The 22,877-nt window shown below is 42.6% G+C and overlaps 1 protein-coding gene across 2 annotated transcripts in view; it reads right to left on the bottom strand.

Annotated features, from left to right (window-relative positions):
• Window positions 1-9,551: 9,551 nt before the first annotated feature.
• Window positions 9,552-22,877, bottom strand: part of CLCN5 (chloride voltage-gated channel 5) — a 154,607-nt gene continuing 141,281 nt past the window's right edge. For both annotated transcript variants that reach the window (XM_082609016.1, XM_082609017.1), the window contains 5 exons: window positions 22,282-22,824; window positions 19,753-19,939; window positions 18,356-18,754; window positions 17,689-17,905; window positions 9,552-16,372 (listed from right to left, as the gene is read on the bottom strand). In XM_082609016.1, coding sequence (XP_082465142.1) covers window positions 16,282-16,372; window positions 17,689-17,905; window positions 18,356-18,754; window positions 19,753-19,939; window positions 22,282-22,824 — 1,437 coding nt within the window. In that variant the 3' untranslated portion in view covers window positions 9,552-16,281. The remainder of the gene's footprint in view (window positions 16,373-17,688; window positions 17,906-18,355; window positions 18,755-19,752; window positions 19,940-22,281; window positions 22,825-22,877) is intronic.

Raw genomic sequence — 22,877 nt, 5'->3', positions numbered from 1 at the left:
TGTTGGTTGTATAGGGGTAGATTATTTGTCTCTTAAGTTTTATAGATCATCATATTGAGAGGAATTATACTTAAAGGACCACATCCACACCTGGACCTGATTTAAGTGATGAGACTCTGGACTTTAAGCAGATACTATAATGGGATGAGACTTCAGGGAATTTTGGGAGGGAGTGAATGTATTTTGAATGTGTGAGGGATGTGAATCATTGGAAGTCAAGAGGTGGACTGCGGCAGAAAGACTCTAACATGGCCCCCAGAACCCGCATCATCACCATCCCTTTGAATGCGGGCAGGACCTGTGACTTTCTTCTAACAGAATATGGCACTAGTAGCAGGTTAGCACTTCTGTGGTTATGTTGCATAATCTTGTAAGAAGCCTCCTGCTAGGACACTCTCTTCCTTACTGGCTTTGATGAAGCAAGTGGTCATGTTGGGGAGGCCCACAATGGCAAGTGTAATGGTTAGTTTTAAGTGTCAACTTGGCTGGACCACGGTGCCCAGATATTTAGTCAAACATTATTCTGGATGTTTCTGGTGTTTTTGTATGAGATTAATATTTAAATTGATGCCTTTGAGCAAGGCAGATTGCCGTCCATACTGTGGGTGGGCTCCATCCAATCAGCTGAAGGCCTGAGTAGAACAAACGATTGACCTCCCCAGAGCAAGAGGGAATTCCTGGACTTAAACTACAACATTGGCTCTTCCCTGGGTCTTCAGCCTGCTGGCCCACCCTGTGGGCTTTGAATTTGCCACCTCCCTTATCACATGAGCAAATTCCTCATAACCTCCTCCCTCTCTCTCTCTCTCCCCCCGCCCCCCCGCTCCCTCTCACTCTCCATATCTGTACATACACACACACACAATTGGTTTTGTTTCTGTGGCGAACCCTAACTAATACAGCAAAGAAGCAAGAGTGACCTCTGGCTGACACTAAGCTAGGAACTGATGCCTTCAGTGTGGCAGCCCACAAGGAATTGAATGTTACCAATAATCATGTGAGCTCGGATGTGGATTCTTCCCCAGGTGAGCCCCAGATGAGAGCCCAGCCCTGGCCAATACCTTGATTTCAGCCTTGCAAACAACCCAGCTAAGCTTTGCCAAGACTCTTGATCCACAGAAACTGTGAGAAAATAAATGTGTATTGTTTGAAGCCACTAAGTCTGTGGTAATAGTCTTACACAGCAACAGACAACTAATAAAAGAAGGTATGGAAACTTGGAGATTCCTTTCTATTTAATGAGTCCTATTTTTTCTTTCAAGAGCTCCCCTATGGGGCTTCTGTGGTGGCGCAGTGGTTGAGAGTCCGCCTGCCGATGCAGGGGACACGAGTTCGTGCCCCGGTCCGGGAAGATCCCACATGCCGCGGAGTGGCTGGGCCCGTGAGCCATGGCCGCTGAGCCTGCACGTCTGGAGCCTGTGCTCCGCAACGGGAGAGGCCACAATGGTGAGAGGCCCGTGTACAGCAAAAAAAAAAAAAAAAAAAAAAAAAATGAGCTCTCCTAGCTTTCAGTAAGTCAGTCCTATGTAATGCTTCCTTAGCAAAAATAGCCTATGGAAATATTGAAGCATCGTGGTATTATAGAAAGAGGCTCGGGAGTCATACAGACCTGGACTTGAATTCCACCTCCACCACTTCCTATCTGTATAACCTAGGACGAGTCACTTCACCCTCCCACCAGCATGAGCATCCCTTTCCTGAGCTTACATAGGGTATAATAACAGTATGTGTTTCTCAAGGTTGTTGTGGGGATTAAACAAAATAATAGATGTAAAGCTTGGAATCTACCACTTCAAACAAAGCAAGCACTCAATACGTGGAAATTTTTTAAATGCTAATTTGTGGAGGGTTCCTAAGCCTGCAAGACCCCAAGGATGAACACCATTGCCTATGGCTGCCCCAGATCCAGGGCTACTTGGTCATCTCAGGTAACAACTGGTAGTGGCATGATGTCACCATTCTCTCTAAATAGCAAAAGCCTGGAAGTACCGGGCCCAATAAATATTTGCTGAAAGAGTACAAGGAAAAGAAACAAAAAGTCTCTACTAGCCTGTAAGCCCTGTGAAGACAAGGACCATGTCTGTGTTGTTGGCCACTGTACATCCAGTACTCAACACAGTGCTTGGGACAGAATTGATGTTCAATAAATAGTTGCTGAATGAATGAACGAACAAATGAATGAATGACTACCTCATAATGGGGCATGAAGGGAAGTAGGTTGGGTGTTTATTTCCAACGTGTGTCTTCTCCACCTGAATGGCTCCCCAGAGATCCCTGATACAAGTACTGGGGCCATCCAGGGACTCCCTTTAGACCAAATTATTTCTACTACTGTCTTGGGGAATCGTTAATTTCCCCCAAAGAGAGGCAAATAACTGTGAGAAGAAGGGCCCTGGTTATTTAATTAGAGCGAAATAGAAGTAGAATACCTTTTTTTTTTTTTTTTTTTTTTGCAGTACGCAGGCCTCTTACTGTTGTGGTCTCTCCCGTTGCGGAGCACAGGCTCCGGACGCACAGGCTCAGCGGCCATGGCTCACGGGCCCAGCCGCTCTGCGGCATGTGGGATCTTCCCGGGCCAGGGCACAAACCTGTGTCCCCTGCATCGGCAGGCGGACTCTCAACCACTGTGCCACCAGGGAAGCCCCTAGAATGCCATTTTTTAAAGCATTTACTGGGTACCAGGCACTGCTGAGGTTTTTACACACATTATCTGTCTCATTTATTTCTTACCACAACTCTCTAGGTTAGGTATTAACATTATCCCCCTTTGGCAGAAAAGATTACCGAGGTACAGAGAGGTTAGGTGCCTTGCCCAGGATCACACAGCTAGTAACTGAGAGCTAGGACATGAACTTAGGCCTGTCAGACTCCAAAGCCTATGCTCTTTCTACTACAGCAGTATTGGGATCTGGCAGTAGCCACAGACTTTTAGAAAGACAGCGGGCAGGGACCCTATCTTATTTGCCTTTGTGCCTCGAGTTCTGTCAGAGTGGCTGTCAAGTAGTAGAGATTCAATAAATGCTTAATAAACAAATCTATCAGTGAAGAACTCTTCCTATTCATTTGATCATTCATTCAATAAGTATTTATTGAGTGTCTATAGTGTGCCAGGTACGTCTAGGTAGAAGCTGGGCATATAGTGGTGGACAAAAATCCCTATGGAACTTACATTCTAATTGGGGGAAATATACTATAAACACATAACTAAGAAAACCTCAGATGACGATGACTAATCTGAAGAAAAAAGAGCATGAAGTAATTAAGAATGACTGGGAGGGCTTCCCTGGTGGCGCAGGGGTTGAGAGTCCACCTGCCGATGCAGGGGACACGGGTTCGTGCCCCGGTCCGGGAGGATCCCACATGCCGCAGAGCGGCTGGGCCCATGAGCCATGGCCGCTGAGCCTGCGTGTCCGGAGCCTGTGCTCTGCAATGGGAGAGGCCACAACAGTGAGAGGCCCACATACCGCAAAAAAAAAAAAAAAAAAAGAATGACTGGGAGGTGAGGGAAGGCTTCTATAAGAGAGGTCATTTAAACTGAATAATAAGAAGGTACTAATCATGCAAAAGTCTGAGGGAGGTACATTTGAGGAAAATGAAACAGCTAGTGCAAAGATCCTGAGGCAGGAATAAACTGGGTGTGTGAGGAACTGAAGAAAAAAAAAAAGGTAGTGTGCTGGTAGCAAGTGAGAGAGAGGCTGAACACTAAGAGATGAGGTGTATTAGGTTGTTGGGGCTGCCATAACAAAGTGCCACAAACCAGGTGGTTTAAACAACAGAAATGTTTATTGCCTCAGTTCTGGAGGCTAGAAGTCCAAGATTAAGGTGTTGGCAGGGTTGGTTCCTTCTATGGCTGTGAGGGAGAATCTGTTCGTGCCTCTCTCCTAGATTCTGGTGGTTTGCTGACAAACTTTGGTGTTCCTTGGCTTGTAGACACATCACCCCGATCTCCACCTTCATCTTTACCTGGCATTCTGTGTGTGTGTGCATGTGTGAGCGTGTGCATGCACGTGCACTTGCTTCCAAATTTCTCCTTCTTATAAGGACATCAGTCATATTGGATTAGGGTCTGACCTACTCCAGTATGACCTCATCCTAATTTGACTAATCACATCTGCAAGGGCCCTATTTCCAAATAAGGTCACATTCTGAGGTACTGGGGGTTAGGACTTTAACACATGAATTTTAGTTGGACACAATTCAATGCATAACATAAGGTTAGCAAGATAGGCCAGATGAAGGTCATGGAAGGCCTCAGAGGCCAGGGTAAGGGGTTTGGATTTGCTCTGGATGTAATGGGAAGCTACCAAAGGGTTTCAAATCAGGCAACTGACATGATCTGATTTATCTTTGAAAAGGATCATTCTGTCTGCTGTGTTAGAATATGAAAGAAAACAGCCCCTGTGCCTGCATGAGTCATATGGCTCCCCTGCTGGGGATGGGAATTCTCATCATAACAACCATTTACTGGACCTGAGGCTTTAATTTTCTTTATTTATCATTAGTTTGCAAGAAAAACAAATTTACCTTCCAACTGATGAGATGAACACATATTTATAGCCACATATAAAAATAGTTTTCTTTCCTGGATGTTTACTTTTAAAAAATTATAAAAGTGACATATGCTCCCAGTAAAAACTTCAAATAATATGAAGGGAAGTCAATTAGTAAATACAGGCCCCCCAGACACTGCTCCCCAACCCCAATCCATCCCCACTTCTCACTTTTCTACACAAGCACATTTTTAAAAAAAATCTCTTTGGAGATCCCCTTCCTAGGATTGCTTCTGATCACCTCTACACACCTCTATACAGATTCTTACCCACAGTAATATTTTTTTTTTTTCTTTTTGCTGTATGCGGGCCTCTCACTGTTGTGGCCTCTCCCGTTGCGGAGCACAGGCTCCGGATGCGCAGGCCCAGCGGCCATGGCTCACGGGCCCAGCCGCTCCGCGGCATATGGGATCCTCCCAGACCGGGGCACGAACCCGTATCCCCTGCATCGGCAGGCGGACTCTCAACCACTGCGCCACCAGGGAGGCCCGCCACAGTAAATTTTTAACACTAGGCCAACTGTCCAACCAGGCAGGTTCCTGTTACTCTCTTCCCATCAACTGGCCTAGAAACAGTCAGGATGAACAGGAGCATGTAGCCATAAGATTAGTCTGGACCTGGGGTCAAAAACACTGAGTTCCAGCTTCTGTTACAACACTTCCTGCCTCTGAGATACTGAGCAAATCACAAACAAGTCTTAGTCTTAGTATCCTCATATTTTGCCTAGCTCACGGGGTTGATGTGAAGTTCAAGGGTATTTGTGTAACAAAATATTTCTAAGTATATTGCTGCTAGTGTAGACAACCCTCCTCTCCACTCCCCATATTCACACAGCCACATCTGTTGGTATTCACCCACATACGAGGGAGTAACTAGAACTAGAAAGAGAAGTTATGTTGGAGGAAAGGGTACAATCGACTTTCTCAGTCTGGGTGATACCTGGGGTAGGGAAGGGTTCTCTGAATGGCTTTGCAGGCTTCAGCTGTGGTCAAGTGGGGGCTAGAGCTAGAGGGAAAAAATGTAGGTGCATCCCTCTTGACAACCATAGCTGACAGATTGGTTTGAGTGTAGCTGGGATGCCCTGATTCCAGAGTCTCAGAGGCAGAAATAATTGGAAACCATTTTGGTGGGAGAGGAGGTGCCAAGATTCTGCTAATACTCAGCAGAGGCTGCTAAGCCCACAGATATCGGACTTGGAAAAAAATCTCTTTGTCATTAGAATAGACTGCTGGTTGATGCCACTCTTAATTGACTGTGTTTTAGATTGTCATCTCGGGAATGGGTCTATTTTTTCCTTTTATTGAATCTCCATTGTCTAGTGGTGCTCAATAAATACTGGTTGAACGAACTGACTCTTCTCATACATTACCTCCTTTAGCCCTCAGGACCAAATGAATAACAATGATGTTTGTATAGCCAACTTGTAAAACCCAGTTTTCTTACCTAGTTTCATTCATTTCAACAGTCCAATCAGGCAGGTTTTATCATCATTACTCCTTTACAGATGAGGTTACTGAGGTCACAGAGGTCGAATCACATGGTGAATAAGTAGCAGAGCCTGAAATAAACATGCTCTTCATCACTTACAAAGGGTTGTATGAGATGGTGATTATCAGGTTGTGACTTGTAGTATAAATTATAAGAATTGCTTGGAGGCGGGTAAGCCTGGTGTCCCTGGAAGGTGGTATACATCTAGGGAAGAGATATATCTTCAGGCAGGAAACAGGAAGTAAGAGGGCAAGTTTTACACAGGCTGCTGTTCTACCAGTACTGCATTTTCAGAGGCCTTGCTCTGTGCTGGGCGCTCTATCTGGCACTTGGGATACAAGAGTGAACAAGAGGAGGAACAATGAATTCTCCCAGGTGGTACTAAGTTGATGCCCACCACGTAGAAGTCTGATAAAGCTTCAGTGCAGGGTGAAGCCTGTAATATCCCCCATATGGTTTTTCAAATACTAGTCCAAGACCTGGCACCAAACCACCAAGAATCTATATTTTAATACCCATTTCAGATGATTCTGCTGCACAGTCAGGGTCAGTCCGATGAGTTCATTGCACATCACGATGGCTTCATTTTCCTCAAACTTTTAAATTAAAAGTTCTACCTCTGTCTCGGCTGTGCTATAGAGGCACTTTCAGACTAGAATATTAAAAAGGAGTGATCTCCACTACACCCCAAGGCCAGTGAGGTAACCAGAAAGATTGTCTCAACAGGAAGGAGAATCTTATGGAACACACAGCTGCACTGTGTGGTCCAGGAGCCCCTTTTCAAGAGAAGACTCTTCCTCCAAGGCCAATCTCAGAGATCCTGAGTTTTGTTTGATGGAGAAAGGTAGCAATTCCTTTATAGGAAGCCTGAAGCCCAGGTCCCCTGGCTCCAAATTCTATGCTTTTTCCATTCTGTCCGTCTTCTATTCTATCTGCAGCCTCCTGAATCAAGATCCTAAAATGTCTACTTAGAGACACTAGCAGTGGGTAATGTATAGACACAGAACTTCCTCAACCCAACAGCTTGAAGAGGCCTAAAGGAACCCAAAAGCCATAAGTGTCTTTTTCTTACCCTGAATGTTGCTCTCTGCTCAGAGTCCTATTATTACTTTTGAGAATAAAATTTTATTTTTTACTTGTGGTTGTCTGAACACCTCTCTACCCCATGTCCCAGTAGCAGTTAAGATGAGATTGCTTATTATGAAGGAGGGAAGAGAGGCCAGGAGAGGGGCTTTGGGAGCTCAAGGGAAGGGCAGAACCTTTGATCCTAGGGAAGGAACTTAGGAGCCCTGGAGCTAGAGACCAAAGGACAGGAGCTGGAGATGCCTCAGGAAGAGGGCGCGACCACACTTCTTGGTTTGCCAGTGTTATCGACTGGATGTTTGTGTGGCCCCAAATTCATACACTGAAATCCTAACTCTCAGTGTATTTGGAGGTAGGGCCTTTGGGAGGTGATGAAGTCAGGAAGGTGGAGCCTGAACGTGAACAGGATTAGTGCCCTGATAAAAAGGACCCCAGAGAGCGCTCTAGCTCTCTTTCTGCCATGTGAGGATACAATTCTGTAGTCTGCAACCTGGGAGAGAGGGTCTCACCAGAACCCCACCATGCTGGCACCCTGATCTCAGACCTGCAGCCTCCAGAACTGTGAGAAATCAATTTCTTTTGTTTATAAGCCACTCTGTCTATGGTCATTTGTTATAGCAGCCTGAGCTGACTAACACACCTGGGATAGTCCCAGGTTGTGCCTGTTGTCCCTGGGTAATTATTAACACCACCATCCCACCGTCAGAAGTGTCTTAGTCACACAATAAATTATATGGCAAGCCTAATGAAGGAAGAACTGGAGTCCTTTCCTCATTGTTTTTATCTGAGGCACTGCTTCTAAAAAGAAACTACAACTTTCAGACACCAGGACGATAGGCTCCTTAAAGGCAGGGACTGCCACGTGATTGACTTGTTTTAACAATAAGAAAAACACCGTTTATTATATACTTTAAAAAGAGAATATCTGATCAACTAAGAAATACCTTGTGATTGAATTTTGTATTCCCAGCATCTAGCTGTATGTATGAATTAACGCTTTTTGCCCTGCCTACCCTCAGACACATTTTTTTTTCTGACCAAACCAGAGCTATACCAGTACTTTAATGATTGCACTGACATCTGGTGGTCATTTCCAGGTTCTTCTCTGGGCAGCTCCTGTACTAGATGATGGATTAATCTGTACCTTGTACTACATCAAAGCCATTTTTATCTGAGCCCTACAGCAACTAGTCATGATACTCTAATTCTTCGCAAGTTGTTGAGAGCTGGTAAGAGCTAGATGCAGTGTTTTTTTCTTAGAAGGTATTTAGATTAGAGGCAGGGATGACGATAAGTGTGGAAGGGGTCCAGTAAAATGATAAATAACATCAAAAACTGAAGTTTCCTTGTGGAATTTCAGGCTTATGAGGGAGTTATTTATACATACAGGTGTCCTTCCTGAAATGATACCAAGTAGGCCAAAGTCATTAAAGTCCTTGGTAGCAACAAGGTATCAAGTCAACACCAGTGCAGATGTAATCAAATGTCAACGGAAGAAACTCTTAAATGAAAACTTGGACACACAGTAAACTGCCTTCCTGGTGGTCTGGATAACAGAGAGAGGGAGAGAGAGGGGAGGAGAAATCAGATGCAGGAAAAATAGAGCGAGAAAGTAGGAAAACCATACTTCAAAGTATAGTTTTCCCAGCCGCATAGCACAGGGAGATCAGCTAGGTGCTTTGTGACCGCCTGGAGGGGTGGGATAGGGAGGGTGGGAGGGAGACGCAAAAGGGAGGGGATATGGGAACATATGTATATGTATAACTGATTTAATTTGTTATAAAGCAAAAAATAAAATAAAAAAAAGTATAGCTTTCCTTTGTTTTCTGGGTTCCAGAGAGGTGTGAAAAGGAAATGTTTGCATATTCAACCACTTCCCCGAAAAGCCCCACTCTTCAGTCACTTCATAGGGTTTCCCACAGAAAACATTTTAATCCCAACCCACCATAACGAGGATACTACTAGCCCTACTATTCATTGGAGGAACATTTCCATCACCCATCCTACTCCTTGTAAGAACTGACGATAGGCAAGAGGCCTGTCAAAGCCCATAATCTTACATCATTAAAAGCTTAAAAAGAGAGAGAAAAAACACAGCTCCAGCTAATCCTCATTTCATCAGGAAAGGATCACCAATGTATGAGACAGGAACATTTAAGTAGCCATAATGAATGAGGTATCTGGAATCTCTCAGAAAATACAAGGTGCTCCTCATTTGTCTCCTTATGGTAAAAAGTATTACTCGATCTGTAAAACTAATTAAGTCTTTAATAAATCATTTTAAGAAGTGAGCCTACTAGCAGGAATTTGCAGGTACCTTTTACACTACCCTCCCCCAACCTCCACACCGAGCTTTTATGATCAGAAATCAATAGCTACAAAATTGAGGGTCTTCAGAAACACACCAGACACCAAGTTGAATAAGGCTGTGCTTTATTACATGCATAATTACAAATCTGTGCTAAGTGAAAAATGTATAAAGCAATGGCGACCTGGGTTTAAGCCACACAGAGAAAGGGCTGGACAATCCCATTAACCTTTCTGCCAAAGTCCATTCCATTGCCTTTAACGTGATTGTTTCCTTTTCTTACAATTTGCATAGCACTTACTTGTCAAAGTACTTTCCTTTCATTGTCTCAGTTTATCCTCACAACAACCCTGTGAGGTAGGTAGGGCAATTAACACTATCCCCATTTTGCAGATGGGAACACTGAGGCACAGAGCGGTTAAGATCTCGAGGCTAGTTAGTAGAAGCATAGGGAATAGAAACCAGGTCTCCTAACTCCCCAGCCCACATCTTCCTTTTTAGACTATGTTGCTATGCTTGACCAGGGAGCAGAATGAACTGTGCAGTGAGCCACAGCTTTGGTACAGGCTGTGCCTATGAACAGGGACAAATGTCTCTAAAAGTTAGAATAAAGCTAAGAAAGCGTGGCTAAAGGGTTGGCAACACTCAGATAAATAATTGCTCTGAACAGCTCAGCACCAAGTTTCCTGTGGAAACTCTATTAGCTTTAGTTGACTCTAGTTTCTGGACGCCTAGCTACTGCTAATGTCTATACCTTAGCTTCAGTTGAACTTTTACCAACTCTCAGGAACTAAAATGTCGAGTTAGACAGGTTTTCTTTGGCTACTGCAGTTGGAGCCGGCCCTACAAATGAGCTTATTACAGAGACATTCACATAGTGGCCCATGGGCTGGAACTGGCCCCTCTGATCCTCCTGGCCTCACTGGCTCACCCGACAGGTGGTATTTTTCCCACAGCCAGAAATGAATGGACAGAGGTAAGAGCAGGAGGCTGGCCTTGGTCACATGAAGAAGAGTCACCATCATTACATCAATGGCATCCTTAGGTGACATGACCAGGGTGCTGTCCGTCAAGCCCAACTCCTTTCTGGCCTGTACCTGGTTAGCAGCATAGCTTCAAAAGACAGTTTAAAAGAACAAAATATTAAACACGTCATTTTTTACCTAGAATGAAATTAATTCTTAATCATTACATAGTCCCAAGGGACCAAATATATAATAAAAAGTAAATATTTATTAAAATCTGAGTGCTAAAAAGGCAGGACAATGGGAAAGAGAGAGAAAGGATAAAGTGAAATGGAGGAGGGAAAAGGAGCACTCTTGAAGGACCATATATTTGAGGTACACTCAATAAGATAATGAGGCTAAACATTCCTACCCTGACAAAACCATCTCAGGCCATTCCCTCATCTCCATTCTGCCAGGTGGCATTTCACTCATCAAACCCTAGACCACCTCTGACTTTCAACAGATTTGGACCTAGTAGATGATAAGAAGGTTTAGCAATGAATACTTCACATGTCTGCATTAAGATGCTAAAGCCCTGGACACCACCAACAGATACCATTGGCTTTAGCCCCTACAGTGGAGCAAAGCCCCACTGGCCCCATCAACTCAGAAGTATCTTCCATTCTCTACTCTCAGAACTATCCTCTCCCTCCCCAAGGTCCACATTCAAAACAATACACTTAGAGTAACTGAGAAAATTTTGAATTCAGGGTATTGGGGTGAGGAGAGAGAGACAGAGAGACAGGGGTGGGGAGGAAAGAGGAGGAGAGGCAGAGATCATTTATTTAAACCCTCATATTTTTATACCATCACACACTTTTTTCCCCTTAAAAGGCCAAACTTTAGGCAAGGCATTCATTCAATGAGTGTGCACCCAGAGGCTGAAGACCCTTTGGCAGGAACTTAGAGGTAGGAATTTATGACTGTGGGATTGGGCTGGATGACCTGATAGGCCCCATCCAAGAAACGCAAACTCCGCACATCACAGACCTTCTTTCTTTCTTGGGTGATTTGGCAAAATCAGACTACAAGGTGGAAAAACCGATTTTGCTCCCTACGTCACTTCAAAACTTTGCCGAGATGCAGATGTTCAGAAATGAGACTGTGACCAGCAAACATTTAGGGAGTAACTTGAAGTTACTAACACCTACTAGTCCAGGAACTCCTCCCCTTGGGGCAAGCAACCAAAATTGAGGCTGAGCACAGCTCAGTGGTTACCACAGGTCCACCAGACCAACTTCAGTTCAAATTTACACAGCTCCCTGAGCTCTGAGAAATCCTCACCTTTTTCTTTTTAATCTACAATAAGTACCTACCAGGGAGGCTAACAATATAGACTTTTAAAATATTTTGCTATCAGAATTCAACATAAGCTACCTAAAGCTTATCACTTAGGCAATGGCAGTAGAAGCTGTCCTCCTCCACAAGAGGTCTGGTCTTGGGTCAGCCCTCTCCACAAAAGTAGACTGCCTCCACCAAATGCTGCTTTGAGCCTCTTGGTTGCTTGGTCTTTGGGAGACTACAAAAAATTTTCTCTCCTTGAGGCACATGATCAAGCAGTTTATAAATGTCGGGTGTTTGGCTTGGGGCATGGAATGGCCTTCCTCCCACCATCTCACAAGAACTCGTATACTTGCTTACTAGGGTTTTTCCACTGCCATAACTTTCCATTCTCTCTCCAAAGGGAATCCAGGTTATCCCAGAGGTGGTTAAAAAAAAAATCAAGGTCATAGGACACTGAAGTTCAGACCACATATTTAGACATCTTTTTTTTAAGGACTCAATATTTCACCTCCCCTTTACTTTCTGAACTCCTAATTTTTCTCAGAGTTTTTAAGAGCTCAATACTCTATGCACCACCATGAAAGATGCTCTCCTGCTTTCTCTGAACAGATGAGTGGCCTGCGTTTGGCTCTAATCCAGTGAAAGTAAACCAGTTCCTCACAATACAATGTGGTCAGTCATCAGTAAGTACTCTGGCAATATAAAACACACTGGTCATGTCAAATTTTCAATTGTTTTCACTATTATTTATTAAAAACTCAACTTCAAAAACTGCACTCCTTGTGATTTATTAAAAAACAAAACCAAGAGATACTGTGGGGTAACAAGTACACCTTCCTACTCATCACCTAACTAAACAAATCAAGGTCAGGATCCAACCAGGACAGGTGATCCAAATACTTAAAACATACAGCAGTGATTACATTCCCTGATCGACTCTCTTGCACACTGTTTTAAAAAACATATTTGCTCCCCCGACACCTGAATGGGTTCATAAATTCATAGTTAAGAATTACTTCACAGCCTTAGACCACACAAAGTCCCCATTACTTTATTATTCTCGTGTTCAAGCACAATTGAAGACTTGCTAGAGACATTTATGCTTCTTCTCTGCTCTTCCTGTAAAGGGTTCAGATTCAGCCTCTGGTGCCAAAACAATGGAACTGCTTTGCAGTTCCATCAGCAAATTAATCGACTGCTCTGCCAGCTGGCAAATCCAAAGTACCATCAATGTCAGATTATCCACCAGAGGATATCTGCTCTGTGGATTATACCACCTCTACTCCACAGCTGGGCTGAGCCTGAAGGACACCAGAGCCAGAAAAGAGGGGGAGTGTCTGAACATACATCCAAATAGAAGTGATCTTAAAAGTGGCCATTATTTTGCTTGTTCAGTCCCCTGCTTCTGCCAATGGCATAACTAATCATGCCTTAACTATTTCGGCTTCTTTAATTCTTTACATCACAGATCTGAAGATACAAAATATAGCAGTTAGACTTTTACAAATCCATAGACTTTCATTCCTTTCGTGGCCTGGATGCCTACCGGATATTTTGCCTTGGAAAGGCCTAACTCACTCTCTCGAAGCGCTTATTGGCATTCTTTTGTAAATCCTTTCCGTGTGTCGGGAAACTTTCTTTCTTATTACCAGAATCGACTGGTCTCGGCTCATACTAATTTTTAAATCACAGATTATCCAGTCTTTTGCCATTGAGGTATGTGGCTATTTGAGACTACTGACAGACCCCCCTATATCAGCTTTGTTGGTTTAAGTATGTCCAACTGCTGAATTGGCAATGGCAGAAAGAACATTTTCCTTTGCCTCAAGACAAGAAGCTCTGAGTGTTAAGGTGCTGAGCTAGCAGTCTAGCAGAGAGCTCTACCACAATTAGCCAAACTTGGAGCCAAACCATCGGACTGGACATATAATGGATACCATACACTACAGCTACTTCTAGCATATGAGTTACAAGGATTCCTGAGAAGCTGAGGTTAATGAATGAGATTTATCAGGAGTGAGGTACCAAAGGGATATTATTCTCTGGAGGGCCAATCGGTGCTTAGTATCTAGAAAGTATACCTTGGCACAGTGTTATCTGATTTCTTGAATTTATTCTCTGAAGTAGCACCTGAACACTGGCTCATCTGTCTCAAATCAAAAACAGAGCCTAGAAGAAACACAAAGGCAAACTTAGACACCCTCCATATCACTGCTGTACTATGAAATGCGACCAAACCTTTCACCATCATCAAATACCAGAAATACTAACATTTCCTGTTTTGCAAACTTTAGTTGGACGGCTGATAAGAAAAGACAGGTAGTGAACTAGAAGTACACACATAAGAACTTTGATTTGTGCACAACAGACGCGGTGGTCAGGCAAATAGCCTCATCTCGTGTGAGGGAATCAGTGGTACAGAAGGGACAAAAGACGTGAAGTTACTAAGTCGTGACTATAATATAATATAACCTAGGGAGGTTTTTGTCTTTTTCATTAAAATGCTAGAGTGATATACTTAAAAGGAGAAACTCTGGTGACTGCCTTGATATTTTAAAGATAAAAATCAAAATAAGCCTTGGCTCTCCAGTTCTAGGCAATAAAAGAATTTCAGATTTTGGAAAGATAAGAAACTAGGGGTAAAAAGTCCTAGAATTGGAGATTGGCAACTTTTAAAATGAGGTACGCTGAGGTGCTTGGAGTGGGAGGAGAGGCTGTGCCGCGTGACTGCTGATTCTAGGCTAGAAGGATGGTGGGAAGCGCTGGGAACAGACTTGTAAAATGGGAAAGGCTCAACTCCTACCCCTAGCATTTGAGTCTCACTTCTGTGGGCGTCAGCGTGGAAATGGAGCTACTGGGCTATAGAGCAAAGCAAGTGGTTGTGCGTCACCTCTGGTCCTTAGGCTGTAAGATTGTAGAGGCTGGGTTTACAATTTAACTAGCCCTGGGAGTTATTTTTTTGTAACAGGAATGATTAACCGGGCACACTACTCAATTCCAAAGACAGGACTCAGGACTGAGGCGTGGGAAAGGGAGAATGGAGGGGGAACAACGGCACGTGGGTAAAACTGTAGAAAACGAAACAGTAGTCGGAACGATGATGGTGGCTCTGTAACTCCACCAGGTGTCCCTAGAGTGTGATGTTTTCTACTGCAGTAAAGGTGGTAGGAAATTGAGACAGGCACCTTTTCAATTGTATACAAGCACCTTTGGTGTCACCAGGCCTTGTCCACACCCCTGGGTCTCAGGATGGTTCTGCATTTTATTTAGAATTCTAAGGAGCCTCAAGGGAGTCACAGCTGCCTATCCTGTTCCAATGCCTTGAATATACCTGAAAGTACCCCAAGCCTAAATTCATGATCACGGGGACAACACTGGCCTGTTATATATATGTACTTAACACTGGGAGGAGGCATGAGTGCCCAGTCATTTTAGTACTGGTGGTTGTTATGAAGGAATGGATGAGAACGCAGATACAGCTCGGGATCTTCCCTGGTTTACCAGTATGAAGTCTAGACTTGGTTCCCTTTACTATTCTTACATATTCCAGAAGCCAAAAGCACCATCACTCATGGAGGTGGCATCTGGGTAAGAGTTGGGACCTCACAAAAATGTGAAAGTCCTGGTCATTGACTTTGCTTAGAACTTTACTAATCATTCGTTTCAAGGAAGATGGAGAAATCATTCCTTGCTACTAACAAATTCATGGAGAAATCATTCCTTGCTACTAACAAATTCATGGAGAAATCATTCCTTGCTACTAACAAATTCATGGCAAAGTCCTTGTCTACTAGCTAACAAAGGCCATCTGGAAAATTACCCTTTTTGCAGACAAGGAGAAAATTCTATAACTTATCTTTTGTGCACTTCAAAAGAGTACCAGGAACAAGCAAGCTATAAAAGTCAACCTCTCTACATTCATTTAGAGGAGATTAACCAAAGCAGCATTGTCTTATAATCAGATATTAAAATTAACATACACATACACACACATAAACTAATAATGCTAAATATTGTAACAAGAACAAGATAACATTTGAACTGAATTCACAGTCTGGAAAATACCATTACTATTTTCCTTCTGGCTTTCCTTTCTGTGGTTGGAAAAGCAAAGTCCCTGGTTTACACTTCATCTTCCACCAATGACAGAGTCCAAAAAAGTGACTTTTTCATGAGCTTCCTGCAGGCTATAGGTCAGGACGGTTGGAATTTTTCTTGCATAGTTTTCAGTGATTGCATATTGGCTAACATTTATGTTTTAAATTTAAAAAAAATCTTTAGAAAAAGAAAGAAAAAGAATTAAACCATAGCAATCTTGTTTACTCTTTCATGAAATCTTCCTAATGCAATATCACAGAAGCCTAACTGAATTTTCTCCTAAAGAGAAGATTAATTTCCAGAGATTATGTAGTGCAACTGGTTAACTTGTAGGAAAGAGACAACACACTAATATAACTTCACCATCCAAATGTGGGAAATGTTTTTTGGGTACCCAGTTAATAAAATATATCCATGGTCTGCAATGTCCTTCCTGTTTTATATCCAGTACAACCCTGTGATTCTAGTTGAAGAGAATGGAATCAGGATCTTGGTTCGCCATCTGTGCTATATGCTTTAGCACATCCTTTTTGGTAATGATTCCAAGCAATCGCCTAAAAGACAAAACAAGACAAAAATTAATCTGTAGTTAAAATAACATTCTCAAAGGTGACACTTTTTGTGGTCTTTTTAATCTTTGTCTTTGAATACTATCTGTACTTACAGAATGATGACAGGACTAGATTACATGTACCAGGTAAATGGGACAATGCATGGGTCCCTAAGCATGCTCTAAGCACTTCTTCCTCTAGGTCTTAAATCCTGCTATTTCCTGTGGTTTAAATATTCTTACTCTATATATACAAATCTTACCTTTTGCAACCCAGTTCAAATGTCCCTCTTCCAGAACACCTTCCCCGATCCTACGAGCCAGTAATAACTGTGCCTTCCTCCTGGGAACAGCATGTTCTGTGCACACCTCTTCCGTAGCATTTGTCCAGTTTGCTGTGTTCTCAGCTTCCCTATAAACACTGTATGCTCCTTGAGGGCAGAGAAGGGTCTCATTGCTTTTTGCCTCTCCCCAGAATCTAGTGGAATGCCTTCTTACATGAAGCACAGATTCAGTAAAGGTTGAATGGATCAGTTAGGAAAAGTCCCTTACTGATCTCAATCCTGCAAGACATCTGCTATGCTATTCAGAAACTGTAGAGCGCGAAATTCTTTTATAATCACTAGATTAACATACCAGGGTCAACAACAACAACAACAAAAACAAAAACACCCACCCTTCTCCTCAACCTCCTTTTCTTTTCCGATAAAAATAGCATGGCTTCCTTTACTGGATAAGAAATATCCCAGAAAGAAAGAGCCTTAGCCTTGGAAGTCAGAAGACTTGTGTTTAGGGAGTTCCCTGGTGGCCTAGTGGTTAGGATTCCGGGCTTCCACTGTGGTGGCCTGGGTTCAATCCCTGGTCCGGGAACTGATATCCCGCAAGCTGCATGGCGAGACCAAAATAAATAAATAAATAAAGCCTACCACTACTAGACAGTAACTGGGGGTCCTTGTGCAAATCTTTAAACTTCACTGGAACTTGGTTTTCTCACCCTCAAATACTATACATATACTACCTAATACCATTATAATTTCAGTGCTGCCTGTTCATGAGAACATAGTTGTTTCCTTTGTGGGGGAGGAACTGAGTTATTTATAATGTGCAACCAGCAGTTCACATCTCTCAAACCCACTATCTTCCCCAAACTCCTTTTCTATTAATTATGACAAAAAAAGAAACACATTCATCTTCATCTCAGAGCTTCAAAAAGGTCTATAAATGTTACAAATATTCATGTGAGTTGGGTTCTTCTTTCTTTATCTCTCTACATTCTCTTTTCCTCCCAAATCCAATTTGCCTTCACCAAAGAGCTCTCACCCATTGTGTGTAACCAGGCACTGCCGCAGTCCCAGCTTGCGGAAGATATCTACCACGATCTCCATGGGTGTAAGGTCAGTCACAGTGAAGGGGCTGAGATCCAGGATGTTCCGAAGCTTGAGGGTAGGTGGGGTGTATGGTGGCACTGGAGGAGAATGCTCGGTGAAATAAATGACAGAAGTGCTCACAACTCCATCCTGTTTTTTTCGAGCATTTTCTATTTGAAAAGTAGAAAAAAAAAGGTTGAAAAAGGAAGGACTACTTCTAAACTTCTGACCCCTAACCAGTCCCCTCTCCACTCTGTCCTTCCCCTTTTCACGCATGCATGCATGCTTAGTGATTGATTGACAGCTGATTTACAATGTTTTGTTAGTTTCAGGTGTACAGCAAAGTGATTCAGTTTTATATATATGTATATATACACATATAATTATATATATATCAATATATATAAACATTCTTTTTCAGATTCTTTCCCATTACAGGTTATTACAAGATACTGAATATACTTCCCTGTGCCATACAGGAGGTCCTTGTTGCTTATCTATTTTATATATAGTAGTGTGTACCTGTTAATCCCAAACTCCTAATTTATCCCTCCCTTCCCCTCATTCACATTTATTTATTTCCATAGTGGATTCCCTTATCCCATTTCTGAAATCCTTACCAATTGAAATAATGAGGTCTCTTCGGAGGACAAAACCCACAAGTCTTTGGGACTCCCGGGACACCACAACTGGGAAGCCACTGTAAGTGGTTTCACTGATTATGGTCTCTACGTCTTCCACGGTCATACTGTCCTGAGTAAGGACAGTCAACAAAGGATCATTTCTCCGGGGTTTCATCACATCCATTGCCAGGGTCTTGTGCGCAAACTCTTCTTTGGCTTCAAGAAAGGGGTATCCATTGAGACGGATGTGGGCATCATAGATGCCCTCCCGCCCAAGAGCATCTGCCACCCACTTGCTTGTCATGGCTGCGGCCATCAGAGGCACAATGTATTCCAAGCCACCAGTTAGTTCAAACATTATGACAACAAGAGAAACAGTCATCCGAGTCACCCCGCCTGCAAAAAACAGACACAGGCTACTTACTGAAGGGAGCAAAAGTATAGAATTCATTACAGTTATGGGCCTGTCACAGGCCCCATCCAGAAAAAGCTACTTACCAGAAACATCACTAAAAGGAGGCCTCACCTATAGACCCCTGCAACTACATTCAAGCAAGTTTACAATGAACATGAGTCAGACTTCTCAAAATAATCTCTACAAAAGTACAAGATACCTCCTTCATTCTTCTTCTGTTTTTCATTCGTCTGTTGCTCCCCACCCCCCAATTATACAAGTAATTGCATAAGATCTCTATGATTTGTGTAACACTACAGATACGAGAGGTTCTCTGGGATGTGCAGGCCCACTGTGGAAAGATCAGAAAATACATATATTTTTAAAGTATATAAAGGAAAGCCATTATCCATAAGCTCACTGTCTAGAAATATGCTGAGTAAAAATTTCAAATGACTTTTTTCAAAAACGTATGTTTTTATATAGATGAACTTGTATTATACGTTTAAATTCCCCACCATGCTTTTTCTCCTAACTTTATATTAGGAATACTTTGTATATTAGTACAAATGTATTTAACATTGTATTTAAAGATATTAAACCTATTAGCATCACATTCAGTGGCTGCATGGTATGGTATTATATGGATGTACTATACCATAATTTATTTAACCAGTCCCTTATTGTGCTTTTAGTTTGATTCCAGTTATTTGCTATTACACATAATACCATGATGCACATTCTTGTGCAGATCATCTTTGTCCAAATTTCTGATTATTTCCTCAATATGACGGAATTTGAGAGAAGAATTACTCTCAAAGGGGAGGAATGGAGATATACGGTAAAGAATGCTTTCTTAAAGCACTTGAAAATGGCAAGCCCAACAAGAAACGGATAGTCATCTTTAAAAAAATCTACAGTCAATTGTGTTTAATATCACTCATCTTTATAATGCCACCTGGGTAGCAGTCTCTTTGAAATCAATGCAAACAGTACTCACCCAAGCAGGCTGCAGCCCCAACCATTGCATAAAGGCCAGGGGTGATACAATCCGCTCCTTGACTGCACCAGCTATTGAAGATGGCCCAGTCATGGTGGTAATAAGCCAGCTGTTCCATCCCTACTCCCAAAAGCCGACCCGCTATAGCACCAACAGCCATGCTAGGGATAAAGAGGCCAGAAGGGATCTGCAAAGAGAAAGCAAAAGATGGTCGGTGAGAAGTGACGTGATCGTCCGGCACATGGTAAGGGCTAGAGGACTGGCCCTCTGCAAAGCGAACAGGCCAATGACAATTTAACTATGCACTATGCGAGCAAGTGGCCGCAAAGATTTGTGTAACACTACAGGGACTAGAGGTTCTCTGGAACGTGCAGGCAAGGACGACTGCAAAGACGCTTACCCTGATTCGGAGTCCATCAGGCAAGAGCCTGAACTCTCCAGACCAACACAGAACTGGAGGCAGAAATTAAGCCTTTCCCAAAGAAAAAGGAAAATAGATGGAGTTTCTCATATATGCAGACATTTTCCCCAATTTTGAATTCTAATCAACAACAATTACCCTTTATTGACTATCTACAATGTTCTATGCTGGATGCTCTATGGACCAGATTTCATGGGTTCTTTACAACCACCCCAGCAGGCAGGTGTTATAATTCCCAACTCGCAAAGGACCTAAGGTGAAGAGAGGTTAAGGAGCTCACCCAAGGCCAAGATTTAGTAAACGCTGGTGCTGCGGTTTAAATGCAATGCTTGTAACCACTCTCATGTATTGAATCTTGACCCATTGCTCACACAAAAAGGATGGCACATGAGGTTTCAGTTTATTTTAACAGTATAAAGAAAGAATAAATAATTAAGTTTTCTTAATGAGATAGTGACCATGGTTGCATGACTGTCCCAAAAAGGAACCCCCATCTGTCTCCCCACTCTTTTTTTTTAACACCTTTATTGGAGTATAATTGCTTTACAATGGTGTGTTAGTTTCTGCTTTATAACAAAGTGAACCAGTTATACATATACATATGTTCCCATATCTCTTCCCTCTTGCGTCTCCCTCCCTCCCACCCTCCCTATCCCACCCCTCTAGGTGGTCACAAAGCACCGAGCTGATCTCCCTGTGCTATGCGGCTGCTTCCCACTAGCACTCTATTTTACGTTTGGTAGTGTATATATGTCCATGCCACTGGAAGCAACCTAAGTGTCCATCATCGGATGAATGGATAAAGAAGATGTAGCACATATATACAATGGAATATTACTCAGCCATAAAAAGAAACGAAATTGAGTTATTTGTAGTGAGGTGGATGGACCTAGAGTCTGTCATACAGAGTAAAGTAAGTCAGAAAGAGAAAAACAAATACCGTATGCTAACACATATATATGGAATCTAAGGGGGAAAAAAAGGTCATGAAGAACCTAGGGCTAGGACGGGAATAAAGACACAGACCTACTAGAGAATGGACTTGAGGATATGGGGAGGGGGAAGGGTAAGCTGTTCCCACTCTTTTTTTGACTCCTAGGATACAATAGTGCATTCTCAATTTTCTGTGCTAAGAGACAGAAAATAATGACAGAGATAATCCAAACAGCAGATTATTTTAAAATAGCTTGTATTCAATTCTGGAATATATTTGAATCAGGGTGTGTCTGATGGTCTGCAAATTCACTTTAGATGAAAGAATGAAGCCACGAGGTGAAAAGTAACTCAAGAAGCACTGCAAATCTGTCCAGGGTGTTGAGGAGGATGCATATCAATTCAGAAATTACAGTACTGCCTAAACCGACTTGCTGGCTCTTATTTTCTGTTTTGAATCTCCATTCCCCTAGAGAATAGAGGAAATACCTTGGTAGCTGAGTGCTAAAGAAAAGAAACAAACAAATGAAAACCAAGGAAGAGAAGGAAAATACTTTACAAATTTTCCTTCCTGGTTTCTTCTGACACATGGAAATGATAACGGGTATTGAAAATAAAAGATGCTGGCCTAATATCAGCTGTTGATAATCTAAATACTAATTTAGGATCACCTGTGAAGTTCTTGATAATTGGACACTGATAACTGTAAAAAATACATTTAGCTACATATTGGGTTGAGCCATATGAAATTGCTATTTTAGTGGTCAAAATGGTTGGCAACTTCTTTTGGTTCAACCTACTATTTTGCTTTATTCGTAACTCTAAAGCCACTTTATAAGGACCAAAAATGTGTTGGTCAGATATTGTTTTGATATAAAATGCACTGGAATAAATACCTCAGCATCCTTTTTGAGAGGCAAAATATGTTTTCCACAGAAAAGGAGAAAGTGTTTCTACTTGAAATCTCATCACTGAGGTTTGCATTTGGCCTAAAACTGAGCTTGCACAATTTTAGATAGAGGTACAATCATCTAAGAAGTTATGAAATAAAAGGGCTTTGGGTCTTTCAAGTTGGACACGCCACACGAACTATGAGAATTGCACAATATCTTGGCTTTGCCCTCCAAACTTATAGCCACACAAATATCCACCAAGGACCAAAAGAATCTCCTCACCTTCATGCCAAAGGTGAATATAGTGATGACAATTTTCAGTATGAGTGTCAAGGCCAGCTGCCACATTGCGCTGTAGACTCCCACACCAGCCGGTCTGTCGGGCAGCTCACCCGCCTTGCTTGTGTTGAAACGGTTCTCATAATCACAGAGCTTAGAGGAGTCCAGAAGGCCACAGTCATTGAACAGCTCAGAAATGAGCTCACTTGTGCTCATACGGGTGTACTCATTGGGGAAAGCCAGGATGGCAGTGATGGCCGTCATAACAAGTACCTCTATGACAGGATACTTGCCCAACTGGGTGGTCTTACGCTTCCGACACCAGGCGATGTTGGTGCGGATAAACAAAGCTCCCCACAGACCACCAAATATGCCCAACAGAATGAAGGGCACGAGCTCAAAGAGATGCCACGGGGTGTGAAACTCCACATAAAATAGAACCAGGCGGCTATTCCCAAACGGATTGATGGAGCGTAGAGTGAATGCTGCCACTAAAGCAGCAAAAAACGAACGCCACAGTGTTTTGAGGGGAAAGTAGTAGCTGACCTGTAAGAGAGAAAATGAGAAAGTAAACTCAGTCAACATGCATAAACTGGGGT

Source organism: Mesoplodon mirus (assembly GCF_964341445.2).
Source record: "Mesoplodon mirus genome assembly, chromosome: X".
NCBI lineage: Eukaryota > Metazoa > Chordata > Mammalia > Artiodactyla > Ziphiidae > Mesoplodon > Mesoplodon mirus.
Note: the sequence above shows the minus strand (reverse complement) of the source record. Positions and strands in the feature narration are given on the sequence as shown.